Source organism: Truncatella angustata (genome assembly GCF_020726525.1).
Source record: "Truncatella angustata strain MPI-SDFR-AT-0073 chromosome Unknown BKA67scaffold_10, whole genome shotgun sequence".
In the NCBI taxonomy this organism is placed as follows: domain Eukaryota; kingdom Fungi; phylum Ascomycota; class Sordariomycetes; order Amphisphaeriales; family Sporocadaceae; genus Truncatella; species Truncatella angustata.
The window spans coordinates 1,753,940-1,767,118 of record NW_025763390.1 but is presented as its reverse complement, the minus strand read 5'-3'; the positions used below and the strand labels follow the sequence as shown (position 1 = coordinate 1,767,118).

Genomic DNA, 13,179 nt, shown 5'->3' with positions numbered 1-13,179 from the left:
ACAAGTCTATCAGATTTCTGCTCCCCCACGTCTCAAACAGCCATGTTTAGATCCTCACCCCTCCTAGTCTCTCGATCATGGCGTCGATTTCGTCTTGAGCGACTGCATTCTTTTGTACCTTGCGTTGCTGGGTTTGTGCGATTCCGTCTCTAGTAACTACACTCTCTTGTATCTTGGGAAATCGAATATGTGCGAGGAGTTTCCTGAGTGGACTGCCATCCGGGATTTGGTCCTTTGGAAACAGTTTCTTGTTCTTTAAGGTGTACTCCGAGAGCTCGTGCTGTGTCGAGAACCGGTAGACCGGCTGTTTCGATGCGACCGCGCGAAGGAAATCGGGAATGTTCACCCAGACCTTCCTCAGAGTCTTTACACAAAGCCATTTGTCAGGAGTTGCTGGCCGGAAAGAAGCACCACATAGCGTCAAACAAACAAACGAATAAATAAAACTCACTCTGCGGCATCTCTGCTTACTGGGGAATTCCTGCTGGAAGCCCAAATCGCGCATCAGGCGTTGCCAGTCCTCCAAGTCTCCGTTTCCAAAATAGTCATCCCAGGCAATGACCACTTTGGCTTTCTTGGGCGGCTTCTTGGGCTCAATTCTGATTTCCGATGCTTTGATGGGGTTCTTCTTTCGAGACATGACAGAAGAGTGCGAGACGAATCCAGCCTGAGCCCTTGTTGAATGACTCTTTCTTAGAGATCAAAGTCGATTCAATGCTTCGGTGAAGGCGCGTCCCTGTCTGGGGGCTCAGAACCTCTTATACATGATTAATTGCTACAAGCGCCTCAAACTCAATATCAAGACGAGTCGCCTGTGTGATTCGCCTCACTGCGGACCCCTGATATGTGGAAAGATCTGGTTGGATGTTCGTGCTCCCGGGGACAAACGCCGATATGCATGCGACCTTCTCTCCAACCCTTCTTAGCCATCCAGTGAAGACGATAAGGCAGCCACAGATTCACCATTGGGCTTGCATGCAAGTAAAAGCAAAGCCGTACCTCTTCGTCTTTGAAGGCTGGCGCTTCTGATGTATGCATCAATGCCTCATCACCCATGGCTGTGGTCATAAGAGAAGGCTCCGTGATTTGCACAAATGGCCAGGTGGCCAAAGACACTTCTGCATTAAAACCCAAAACTGAGCGAGGATATGCGTTGACTTGATTCTTTGACACTATGATCGGTTTTGCTCATAAGAATCATAGGAGAAAGTCAAAGAAATCCAATACGCCGCAAGAGTGTGCCTAATGCACCCCTATCTGTATACCTTCACTTATGAATAAACACTCATAGATATAATTATCCAGTTGTGCCAATGCCGCCTTTTGCTATATTTTACCCACCAACTATTGCTCTGGAAAACAGACACATGCCGACTCGATCACCTGCCAACTGCCCATCGTGCCACGACTGGTCTCGAATCTTATCATCGTAATCCTAGAACAGCTTCACCGCGCCGTAACCGAACCCGCCTACCTAGGTCTCAACTCGGATCTCATCTGCTAACTCGTCGACCCGGCCGTCTACATATCGATACTCGTGGTCATGCACACCAAGTTGAACAACTTCCTCGACCAGGCCGCGGACCCAGCTCATCTCAAATATATACCTGGCCTCATCCTCACTAAGCTGCTCTGCTAAATCCTCTCGACGTTGCTTCATCAGCTCTTCGGAGCCCCCACATACTTCCTGGATGGGGCCCGTCGAACTCTTGTCTCGCTCACACTTGTGACAGACCTTCGCCGGGACGCGCAGCATCAACAACAGCCACAGAAGGACCCCAGCAACAGGAGAAGCCGACACCACCACCACTGCCGTAACAACAGTATCTCCCTCGACCGGAAGCCACACGACTATGGCGTTCCACCCTTTCCCGCACCCGCTCCCCCAGCCCCCGTGCTCGAGCCGAGATGGCTCTGGCATCAACACCGAGACCAGACACGCCGGCTTTCGCCTGATATCAACCGGCGCCCAAACTCCGCCGTTGTGCACGACATCAAGACCATTCGGCGGACGGCACAGTTGAACCCATGCTGGAGCCTCTGGAGGGCGCGTCCGAGAGACAGGTGGTGGATGCGGAATATGAGGAGCAGGCCGGATCTGTTTAGGTCGATTAACTTGGTCCCTAGGTTCGCCTGTTGCGGTGGGCATTCCACGAACTGAGTGACGCATAACGAATTGATTCATTGCATAAGTATTTACATCTAAGGGGTGGGAATGCCTCAAGTTCCTTATCAGCTACTTCGTTATGATTGAGCCAGTTGATATCATGTTTTGGAACCAAGGGCAAAGCTTGCAAAGCACACATGGAAGCAAAAGGTCTGTTGTTCAATTTTATGTTATTGCGAAGTGTTGAGACTTCTCTAAAACTTTCTTCAGTTGGGAAGCCACGGTATCGTACATCATTCAATTCGTAACTTTTCCGATTCCAAATGATTTGCCGTACCTACTTCCGGGTATCATTCTAGCAGTGAACTTTCTCTTTTTGTCTCACCTTTCGAAGGAAGTATCCTGCATTCATGTGGTGCAATTACCTCAGTGGTGGAACAGTCTGGTGTTCTGTTCCACGAACACCATGTTAAGCTTTTCCGCTGTCTCGAAGACGGCACCATCATTCTGGCTACCGGCAGGGGCAGCGATGTACTTGACTCCGGACCGGTGTGCGCGGTAAACATTGTCAATGAAGGGGAACTTGATTGAATAGTCAGCGCAGTGTCCATCATAATTGGTTGTAGTGGTACTCACAAAGGCATCACTGGAGACAACGACGTCGCTCTGCTTAGCAGACCACTCCTCGCGTTCCTCCTCGGTGAAGGCCGCAGGAACCTCGTCAAAGAAGGCCTCGAACTGCTCGCGCTCAGGTCCAGACTTGGGCAGCTCGCCGCTTACCAACAGATCAATAGCATTGCTCTTGTCAGGGCGCTTGGTGCCCTTCTTCCACTTGATTCCAAGAACCTTGGGGTGGAAGCGGAACCACAGGTTGTCGGCCTTGTCACCAGCAAGCCGCGTGCAGTGGATGCGGGACTGTTGGCCTGCGCCGAGACCAACGACTTGACCGTTCTTGGCATAGCAGACTGAGTTGCTCTGAGTGTACTTCAGAGCAATGGTCGCAACTGTGAGATCGCGAGTAGCAGACTCGGGCAAGGAGAAGTCCTTGGGTGTAATGGTTCGGCTGAAGGAGCTGGGGGTGATCTCAACATCGTTCCGGTGCTGCTGCAACGTGACACCGTAAACGGTTCTCGTTTCCGTAGATTCGGGGGTGTAGTCAGGGTCGATCTGCAGGACAAGGTACTTGCCACCCTTCTTCTTCTTGAGAATCTCTAGAGCAGCATCCTCGTAGCCAGGTGCAATGACACCGTCCGACACCTCCTTGGAGATGATGCTGGCAGTAGGCACATCAACGATGTCGCTCAGGGCGATCATGTCACCAAAGCTGCTCATGCGGTCGGCACCACGCGCTCTGGCGTAAGCTTGGGCAAGAGCGGAGGACTCGATGCCTTGGATGTCGTCGACGAAGTACACCTTGCGCTCCTCGGCGCTCAAAGGCACACCGATAGCGGCACCGGCAGGGGAGACGTGCTTGAAGCTGGCTGCAGCAGGCTTTCCAAGAGCAGCCTTAAGCTCCTTGACCAAGGGCCAGCTGTTCAGAGCATCCAGCAGGTTGATATAGCCAGGAGAGCCATTGAGAGTCTTGAATGGGAGGCTGGCAGACTTCACAAATGCAGAAGCAGGCTTCTGGTGGGGGTTGGCACCGTAACGGAGTTGGGCGTATTGGTCTCCATTTCCTGCATATCGAGAACGGAAGAAAGATGAGATATTAGCGTCGTAATCGGCCGTGTGCTCGAATGCCTTGAGGGCGTATCGGTTTCGGCTAGACTCCTTGATCTCGCCGGCGCCGAGCTCCTTGAGGAACTCGGCGTAGTCGTTGGGGTCACTGAGAATGGTGACGCGTGAGTGGTTCTTGGCAGCGGCGCGGATAAGTGTGACACCACCGATATCGATCTCTTCAACAGCCTCAGGGACTGTGACATTGGGCTTCGCAATGGTCTCCTTGAATGGGTAGAGGTTGCAGACGACGTAGTCGACCTTATCAATGTGTTGCTCTGCAAGGTCTTTCTCGTCAGAGGCAAGGTTGCGAGCCAAGATACCGGCGTGGACAGCGGGGTGAAGAGTCTTGACACGGCCTGCAAGCATCTCAGGTGCTTTGGTGATGGCGGAGATATCCCTTGAGATTTGTGTAAGTATATCGCCGCTTTATCACACCTGCATAACGACCATGACGATCGGGAATAATAGCAAAACAATGGTGTGCCTTACTCAACAGCGAAGCCGGACTCTCTGATCATCTTGGCTGTGCCACCAGAAGCGAGAATGCGAACATTCTGCTGGACAAGACCTTTAGCCAGGTCCAACAGACCTGTCTTGTCATAGACAGAGACAATGGCAATTCTTTGAGCCATCTTGAGCCTTTACTGAAGATGTAGAGAACAGTACTCAAGAGAAGGGGGGGAAACGGATGATAGAATTGAGCGATGGGCAGAAAGTTTGCAGGGAAATCTGCGTTCTGTTGGAGCTCAGACGGATTTAATGGCTCTGCTCCTATGATGATGTTGGCGGGGTAGGAGCTGATCGGAGGAGGAACTTTTTTTCAAATTTCAATGGTCGGCAGGGGTCTGAATCGCGGGGCAACTAAATAGTACTGTGTCTGGTTTTTTTTTTTTTCCTTCCTCAGTGGTTCCTCTGCCCGTTTTGAGTTATCCATGGGCGCTGATTGGAGCCCCGACGGGGTCTTGGTCCGCTAGAGAAATGGTGTCACTCATTGGGCTGAAACAGCTTGTGTCAAGCACTTGGTAGCGCTTGATAGGAGAGGAGTCGGGGGCCGCTACAGTACCTGCAAGTTGTTATCATGACTGATCTGAATTCAAATTCAATTGCTGGTTTGCCCCGCCATCGTCCCAGACCTCCAGTACGACACGCGCCTTGAATCTGCTAACCCAACGTGCTAACCCCGGTCTAGCCCACGCGTTCGTGACCACTCCATGCCCAAATAAATGCCATAGAAGCAACCAGTCCGTCACATTCAGCACTCCGCGAAGCAGCAAAGCAAGAAAGGCTTGAAGGATAATCTCTCGGCGGCACTCTCGTCTCAATGTACGGGGACGCGGGAAACAAACTCGTAGGGCACGCCTGTTACCAAACCATCACTACTACTCGTCCGCGCACTCTGCTTACTCGTCCTTCCATTCCTTAGGTTCACCATGCGAAACGAGCGCAACACTTGGCACACCTGCCGCCATATCAAACAGAGTTGGTACGAGCCGTGACACGCGAAGTACGCGATTTAGACAAGGACCTCTCCTCTATGTTGGACTCCTTCCAGGGCAGCTTTGAGCCACACGCCGATGAAGCCAAGTCATGCACCATGCTGGTGAATCACCTCTCCATGCGGAGGGACAAGCGGTGCCTGCTTGCCTACCACCGTACGCGGACCGACAAGCTCGAGGAGCTGGTTTGGAAAGGCGAGGACGTTGTAGATCTACCCGGACAACAGGTCTCAGCCAATCAAGGGCTCGGCGACACTGGCTCAAGTAGCTTGAGTCCGCAAGAGGAGGATTATGTCAGGCAATATAGTGACCTACTGGCGGCGTACAAAGGTCAATGGACTGACATTGACCTCACTGGTAGTCTTGAGCCGCCTCGGGACCTCTTCATTGATGTTAGGGTCCTGAAAGATGCGGGTGAGATTCAAACAGAGTATGGGTAAGTGACGGATGCATGTGCGACAGACCCGGGAGCAACCACGCTGATCTTTCAACAGTGCCATCACATTGACTAAGAACAGTCAGTTCTACGTCAGGCAAGGTGATGTTGAACGCTTGATAGCCCAGGGATATCTTCAGAAGCTAAGCTGAGCACGCGATGGAGCACGTACAGAGCTATTCCCGAGGGCAGATCCTATGGCCACGAGCGTGCATACACCCGACCACCACCCTAGGAAAGCTGCACCCGGGCAACGATGCAACCCTGGCAATTTCAACGGCAAAATGACCCCAGGCCACAAACGCGGAGATCCCCCGGCAAGCGCTCTCACGTCCGGCGCCGTTAGCTGTCCAAACAGATTCCTGGTCCGTGGTCTGCCCATTGGACCACAACGCACCAAGTCTGTACGGCAAGTATATGCAACTATGCCAAGTGGTGGCCGCAAAGGCCCACGGCGGCTAGTGAGCTTCACAGGTGAAATATGCAACAACCTCGAAGGCCACTAGACCTCACCAGTTATTAATAGTAGAAAGCCGCTAGGATAACGGGGACAACGCAGAGGGGCACAGTCACACCAATAGACGTTCAAGTTACGTGGTGGCTAAAGTCTTGTATGCATAGCTTCGCTGTTTCAAGGAGAATCATCCATCTGAGGGCTGTGTCTTCGAACCGGGCGAGTTTCCGGATGCAAGGTTTGTAAGAAGCCCCCACGCGGACCGAGAACGCACGAAAGCATTAGCACAATTCAGCAAAGCCGCTTGTGCTGGCATTGAAGCCGCTTTGCCGGCTTCAACAATGCGACCATTGAACACGTCTGAACATCTGATGTGGAAAGACTGTTGGTTGTTACATTGCAGAGGCTCCTTTAGTTTCCTATGGCCCGTCCCGATGGAGGCTTGGGGGCCATGGCCATGTATAGATGGACGAATGAAATATCGTACTTGTACGTAAAGTCGACTGGGATATTGCGAATATGGGGAGCTGCCATGTAGTAGTGTGGAGGGTTTTCGCGGCCTTTGGTCACCGGAAACTCCATTTCAAATGTGCATTGGATTTTTTGCAAAATCGCTAGGTTAGGTGTTTCCCATAGGAAAGTGCCAAGGCACTATTTACGCGCATACTCATCGGACAAACACCTGTAACCTTTGTGTTTCTGAATGTTGTAATGATTTAGTGGTCATGACATATTCTGCCATGATGACGAAAAGTTCGTTACAAACTTTCGAAAACTCAATTATTGCCCATAATTCTCCGAGCTCGCAATCCATGCCGTCTCCAACTGCAAGCCCCGCGTCCTATGCAGGCGAGCCTTTATGTAGCCTCCCTACAGTACATGGTGCGCACCTGCGGCCAGGGTTCCGGTATGCAGTATGCACCCACTTTTCGAAGCACGAGGGAGGGGTGTTTGCTTCTCAATTTGCAGATCAACGGCAAAGCTATTCAGCCTCCTCGTCTGTGTACGACGACACGAGTATCTCCTGGTTGTCCAAGGAGATGCAATACACAACACATGAGAAGAGAGATATGTGAGGTGCCGGCTACCGATGAACGTCTATATGCTGCATGATTTTGTCGAGGCAGTTCAGCAAGAGAAGCCCATCAATCATGTCTCATTACTTTGTACCAGCTCAATCATCATCGCCCACATTGCCCTGTTCTGTAGCAGAAAACCTGCTCGACAACCGTGTTGTCTACATAGTCAAGAACAGAGTCTGCTGATCATATCCAATGTTGCACAGTAGCTCTGCGACTCTTGGTACATCCATCATACATGCAGACATCACCAGCACACTCGAGAATTTTGATTCAGTGCATCCAAGGACACATTCGGGAGTTCCCCCCATGTGACCCCCAAGCAGCCAAGGTGCTGTAGCACGACGAGAGAGGGCAAACTGATTTGACTGCATGTCATGCGGCAGATAACGTGCAGAGAAGAATTTTACAACAAGGACACGATGTGATGCAGTATCGTTCCCTTGTACGGTAGTTTTGCCCGGGTGTCCTTTCTAAATATGGCTTGGACTATTCAAAGTTTGTACGGGATCCGTATTGTCGGCGCCGATAAAAGCTGCATCCCTGCCAATGGCGCTGGTCTTGGCGCATCTTTCTAGAGCTCGCAGCCCGCACTCTGGCGCTGGGCCTGGCCTTTTGTCTACCAAAGTCTCATTCCACACCTTTCCGGAACCGTGAAGACGGCTTCTGAGAACAGCCCGTGGGCCTCCAGGCGCAAATTTCTTTGGTCAATTCCGACGCTGCGCTGCAGATGGATCGCGGGGGCACTTTTGCGGCACCTTCGCATATTCTCCCATCTCCCTGCAGTACATCGTGCTACGTCAAGCAGGTCTTGGGCCTGCTTCGGAGCTAACAAATTCACCACGATCAAGGTTCCCAGCGAGAGATGGCAGCAGTCCCACTCAAACAGTAGTTATCTTCAGGTTTTGTGCTAGCAACGAGCTACTCTTCTCTTTCTCTTTGTCTCATTATGTACTTCCTTTAGTGCACTTACGTCCTGGCTTGAGCTGCTTATCGGACCATACGCATCACGCCTCTGCCAGAGCGTCATTTCACCATCTACAGAGTACATGGCATTCGCACTCAGATCCCATCGCCACAGACTTTGCTACATGCACGGCACTCTGCGAACCAACTGAGCTAGCGCTCTATTCTCTACTCTCTTTCGAAATGTCCTCTTCCCCGTTTGACTTCTCCTCTTGGAGGAGGAGATCTCCCTCTCTTGTCTCTCATACTGGCCCCGAGGATATTCCCAACCAGACGAACAGCTCGAGCACACATGCGCGAGCGCCCTACCCCGACGCCAGGCTGCTGTCCTCTTCCGTCACTTCTACTAACCATAGAGAGCCAACAAGGTCTTTCATACCAGGTTCAGCACGGGACCATTTATGCAAGTGGCCGGTCTATAATGCCTCTGTAGTCACAACCACTAATATGCATGTGCAGCCCCGATCGATAGTGCTAGCTATGCACGGAGTGTTCGCGAGGACACTGCCGAACTCGCATCCTATGTTCTCGCGGATAAGAAGGAAAAGAGGCGGGCGTCTTTCTTGAGGCGGGATACGTCCGGAGCCCCTTACACTGATCGCGAAGCCTCTTCGTTGCACAGGTCAGATCACCAGGCCGCCTATGACGAAAGCATAGCCGAAGCTTCAGAACCGTCCTCGCCAGAAACCGCCATCGAAGACGACCCCGACGAAGGCCCTTCCATGTTGGCGAGCATGCTCAAGCAGTCACCGAAGTCAAGCAATGCGCAGACCTCCAGAGAAAGTGTGTCGACCGAGCACGAAGGCTCTAGCAAGATAGATGTCGAAACACAAGCACCTAGGACTGGTCGTGGCACTTCAAGAGCAGACGCAGCCAACATGGATGGCGCATCAGAAAGCACAGCTCTGTTGATTCGATCCTTCTCGAGCTATTCTCGACCTCCTCCTGACAGCCCTAGTCTGAGCGAAGGGGACGATTTGAGCGATGTTGAGAGTCAGAAACCAAGGCTGGACCAATCGTACCGTGGATATGGAAGCATCAGAGAGAGGGCCAAGAACAGAGTTCGCGTCGTTTCCCATTTGATCAATCCCAAGACATGGGATCGACACGTCATTTGGCAGAGCGCTGTCATGGATCCTCTTAGCTGCTTGCCGTCCGTCGTCGTTGGATTACTGCTTAATATTTTGGACGCCCTCTCATACGGTAAACTTTGTAACGATGGGACTGAGAAATCGTGCTAATTACTTGTAGGCATGATTCTGTTTCCTCTCGGAAACCCGATATTTGCAAGCCTTGGACCGGCCGGAATTTCCATTTTCTACGTGAGCACGATTGTTTCGCAGCTCGTCTTCTCTACAGGAAGCATTTTCAAAGGCGGCGTAGGATCTGAGCTGGTAAGTGAATTTTGGTGATATGTGAATACTCAACCCGCTAACCAGCACAGATCGAAGTTGTGCCGTTCTTCCATAACATGGCTGCTACAATCACATCGATAGTTGGCGAAGATAATCCGGATGCTGTCATTGCGACCACAATTACATCCTATGCCCTCAGCTCCATGCTGACCGGTCTAATCTTCTGGCTAATGGGAAAGTTCAAGTTAGGCTACATCATTGGCTTCATTCCACGTCACATCCTCATCGGCTGTATTGGTGGAGTGGGCTGGTTCTTGATCCAGACTGGCTTCGAGGTTTCAGCCCGTTTGGACGAGTTCCACTATGACTTGGACACCCTCCACAGGCTCGGACAAGCCAATGCGTTGCCTCTTTGGATCATCCCACTAGCCCTCGCAATCATCCTCTTTGTTCTCCAGAGGAAAATCACTTCTCAATATTTCCTATCCGTCTATATCCTTTTGATACCCTTCGTGTTTTATTTCTTTGTACTTACAATCGACGAGCTTGTGCCGGAAAATCTGCGAGAGCATGGTTGGATATTCGAGGCACCCAATGAAGGCGAGGCCTGGTATCATTTCTGGACACTCTACAGTAAGTTTGAATGCCCCCTTCACTATCAATCGAGATGCCTTACTTATACAACAATCAGAATTTCATCTTATTCACTGGGGTGCTATCTTTGAATGCACAGGCGCCATGTTCGCGCTTACCTTCTTCAGTCTTTTACATGTGCCGATCAACGTCCCCGCCTTGGCACAGAGCACTGGAGAGGACAATGCCGACTTGAACCATGAACTCAAGCTCCATGGCTATTCCAACTTCCTTTCTGGATGTGCCGGTAGTATCCAGAACTACTTGGTGTACGCCAACACTTTATTTTTCATAAGGTCTGGCGGTAACAGTAGACTAGCTGGATATATGCTCGCTTCGTTGACCGCTGTTGTCCTGGTCATTGGACCGAGTCTTATAGGCTTCATTCCAGTCATGATGGTCGGCACACTTATTTTTGTGCTTGGGTTTGAACTCATAGCGGACTCGCTCGTAGCACCAAGGCACAAGCTCAAGGTGCTTGAATACATAACAGTAAGTCGTGTTCACCGTTGTCATGGAAACTCGTTATTGACAATCAATTAGATCATTGCGATTGTACTTACCATGGGGATTTATGACTTCGTTGCAGGTATCTTCCTTGGGATTATCCTCGCATTCGTCTCTGTGGTAGTGAATCAGTCGAGAGTTTCTGCAATCCGGGCTTGCTATACCGGCGATCAAGTCGGTTCGATGGTTCGGAGAAACCCATCTCAGCATCATTACTTGCAGGGAGTAGGCCGCCAAACGTACATCATCAAGCTCCTTGGAAATCTTTTCTTTGGTACCATTGTTGGAGTGCAGGAGAAGATACGAACTTTGATTGCTGATGATGACTTCGCCGAACATCCCATCAAGTACTTGATCATTGATCTATCACAAGTCACAGGCATCGATTATTCTGCAGCCGAGGGTTTCATGACGATCAATCGGCTACTGAATAAGAAAGGTATTGTCCTCCTCATTAGTGGCAAGGATGCCGAAAGCACGGTTGGCAGAGATTTGCGCGCCGTAGGTCTCGGAAACGACGGCCCGGAGGTTATGTTCATGCCCGATCTCAACTCTGCTCTCGAGAGTTGCGAAAATGAACAGCTGAAGACGTTCTATAAACAGCAGGAGGCACTGCGTAGGGTAACACGTCCCACCTCTTCGAAGAACCTCGATGTGCCAAGTCAGCAGAAATCAGTTCAGCCTTTTGAGCCGCAGTACCTGTCTCAATCTCCCAGAGGGCATTACCAGCATGAAGTTGCAAAGAATGTGTTGATAGAGCATGAACTCAAGCGTGCTTCAAGGTGGCGAAATATTAATGAGCCGCTGCGTCTTATGCTCCAAATCTTCCACGACCTTAGCGACAAAAATGAAGACTTCTGGTTCCGGGCAAAGCCGTACTTTGTACAGAGGGAATACCCGGCAGGAACTGTACTATACCACAGAGGAGAGCCAGCTAAGGGCTTCTATCTTCTGGAAATGGGCGAGCTGCGCGCCGACTATGAGACACCTCAAGGCAAGCTTTCGGAACCAATCGTTCAGGGAACGACCTGCGGCGAATTACCGTTTTTCTCCCAGACAGACCGCACAGCGACCGTCATTGCTGTCAAGGACTGTACCGCGTGGGTCATGGACACGGAGAGTTGGGAGAAATTGCGCAAGGACCAGAACGACGTTTACCAAGAGCTGCTCAGCATTTCGTTGAAGCTCACGACCGAGCGGATGAACGCCATGACCAACTATACTCTGGCAAATGCCAACTAAGAGCAGCTGGTGAATTCAAGATGGTCGGAGAACGACTATGGCGCCCGGGACGCTGGCGAGTGCATCTACTACTTCTTTGGTGTGCTTACGCAACACGGTCTTCGTTGCCCGTTGCTGTTGCTGGGGCTTCCACCACACATCCTAATTGAGCATTTCGGCGTTTGGGGGGACTAACAGCGGTATAGAAAAGTTTTTATGCGCCATTGTTTGCACCAAGCATTGCGTCGGAGCAGGCGGTCATGCTGTATTGTTGGGGGGTTTTGTTTAAAAAAATTTCTAGATGATCGTAATAGTGAAAAGACGCAGGGACGTGTTATTCCAGCCTGCCATTGGGTCGTAAAATGAATTTTCAATACTTGGAAAATATCATCTAAATGCAGCGTGGTGCGTGACCAGCAATGATGGCATTGCCCATGAGACATTCCGCGAATTCGCGGCGCATTCGTTTCCATATATTCGTAGTGTCTGCCTCGCTCAATGCGTTTGGGAATGTCAAATATTGAAAATTCGGTGATGTTTGCATCATGCTTAGGGTCCACTCTGCCACGTTCAATTGACATCCTATCCGGGAACTTCAACCGAAGGAGCTCCGCATGAGTACCAGGGGGGTTGGAAAACCCGCATGACGACCTTGTCAACAGGAACCCGAAGCCGGTTTTTGAGGTCAGGAACCCGCAAATCGGCAGACGCTCTGACCACGATCTGGTGTCATCGAAATGTCAGCTTCTGCGCGCGAAACAATTGGTCTCAACGCGATTCGCGCATTCTTGGCCTTAATTGATGGCGCCTAAACAACACCACAACCACGAGACTCACGCTCGCCCTTGTCTGTAACTTATGTGCCTCAATTCGCAGCTGACCTGCGACAAACTTGAGCCCACACACCGGCGAATCCCGCTTGAGAGCTCGCTCACTCGGTACCCGACAGCGCACTATTGCGAAGATCCGCAAAGTCCCACGTATTGTCATGTAGGTTTACGATCATCTCCGATGGTGTGTCTGCCGCCCATTGGCTTAACTCTATCCCCAGTTGGTACCAACTCACGATTGAACTCGACGTAGCTGGGACCAGGCTTCCCCCAGCCATTTGCGTTGGCACTGGGAGGGAATTCTTTTTTTTAATCGATGCCCGAGTAATCGGAAGGCGGCATTCACAAGCAAATGTCTGAGCCCAGTTTTCTTTTA

General features: G+C 51.1%; 5 protein-coding genes across 5 annotated transcripts; 2 read left to right on the top strand and 3 right to left on the bottom strand.

Annotated features, from left to right (window-relative positions):
* Nucleotides 1-9: 9 nt before the first annotated feature.
* BKA67DRAFT_98831 (uncharacterized protein) lies at nt 10-719 on the bottom strand. Its single transcript, XM_046109593.1, has 2 exons — nt 452-719; nt 10-364 (listed from the first exon to the last, which is right to left on the bottom strand). The coding sequence occupies exons 1-2, from the start codon at nt 638-640 to the stop codon at nt 47-49; spliced, it is 507 nt and encodes a 168-aa protein (XP_045952821.1). The 5' UTR covers nt 641-719; the 3' UTR covers nt 10-46.
* A 755-nt stretch (nt 720-1,474) lies between these two features.
* Nucleotides 1,475-2,185, bottom strand: BKA67DRAFT_541277 (uncharacterized protein; the record flags this gene model as incomplete). Its single annotated transcript, XM_046100907.1, has 1 exon — nt 1,475-2,185. One exon carries the CDS (start codon nt 2,183-2,185, stop codon nt 1,475-1,477), a length of 711 nt encoding a protein of 236 aa, XP_045952820.1.
* A 348-nt stretch (nt 2,186-2,533) lies between these two features.
* BKA67DRAFT_541276 (phosphoribosylaminoimidazolecarboxamide formyltransferase/IMP cyclohydrolase) lies at nt 2,534-4,458 on the bottom strand (the record flags this gene model as incomplete). Its single annotated transcript, XM_046100906.1, has 3 exons — nt 2,534-2,689; nt 2,744-4,223; nt 4,316-4,458. The coding sequence occupies 3 exons, from the start codon at nt 4,456-4,458 to the stop codon at nt 2,534-2,536; spliced, it is 1,779 nt and encodes a 592-aa protein (XP_045952819.1).
* Nucleotides 4,459-4,670: 212 nt separating this feature from the next.
* On the top strand, nt 4,671-6,232 carry BKA67DRAFT_98783 (DNA replication complex GINS protein PSF1). The gene is made up of 3 exons (XM_046109592.1): nt 4,671-5,174; nt 5,250-5,758; nt 5,817-6,232. Exons 1-3 carry the CDS (start codon nt 5,148-5,150, stop codon nt 5,908-5,910), a joined length of 630 nt encoding a protein of 209 aa, XP_045952818.1. The 5' UTR covers nt 4,671-5,147; the 3' UTR covers nt 5,911-6,232.
* Nucleotides 6,233-8,440: 2,208 nt separating this feature from the next.
* Nucleotides 8,441-11,994, top strand: BKA67DRAFT_541274 (sulfate transporter family protein; the record flags this gene model as incomplete). The annotated part of the gene is made up of 6 exons (XM_046100905.1): nt 8,441-8,639; nt 8,717-9,460; nt 9,509-9,651; nt 9,702-10,245; nt 10,304-10,737; nt 10,789-11,994. 6 exons carry the CDS (start codon nt 8,441-8,443, stop codon nt 11,992-11,994), a joined length of 3,270 nt encoding a protein of 1,089 aa, XP_045952817.1.
* Nucleotides 11,995-13,179: the final 1,185 nt, after the last annotated feature.

Excerpts from the sequence above, each read along its gene's own strand:
- BKA67DRAFT_98783 (XM_046109592.1), top strand. The coding sequence starts at position 5,148 with ATGTACGGGGACGCGGGAAACAAACTC. Across the intron at positions 5,175-5,249 it reads GGGACGCGGGAAACAAACTC|GTTCACCATGCGAAACGAGC; the intron begins GTAGGGCACGCC and ends TCCATTCCTTAG. Across the intron at positions 5,759-5,816 it reads GAGATTCAAACAGAGTATGG|TGCCATCACATTGACTAAGA; the intron begins GTAAGTGACGGA and ends ATCTTTCAACAG.
- BKA67DRAFT_98831 (XM_046109593.1), bottom strand. The coding sequence starts at position 640 with ATGTCTCGAAAGAAGAACCCCATCAAAGCATCGGAAATCAGAATTGAG. Across the intron at positions 365-451 it reads GTAAGCAGAGATGCCGCAGA|ACTCTGAGGAAGGTCTGGGT; the intron begins GTGAGTTTTATT and ends CTTTGTGTAAAG.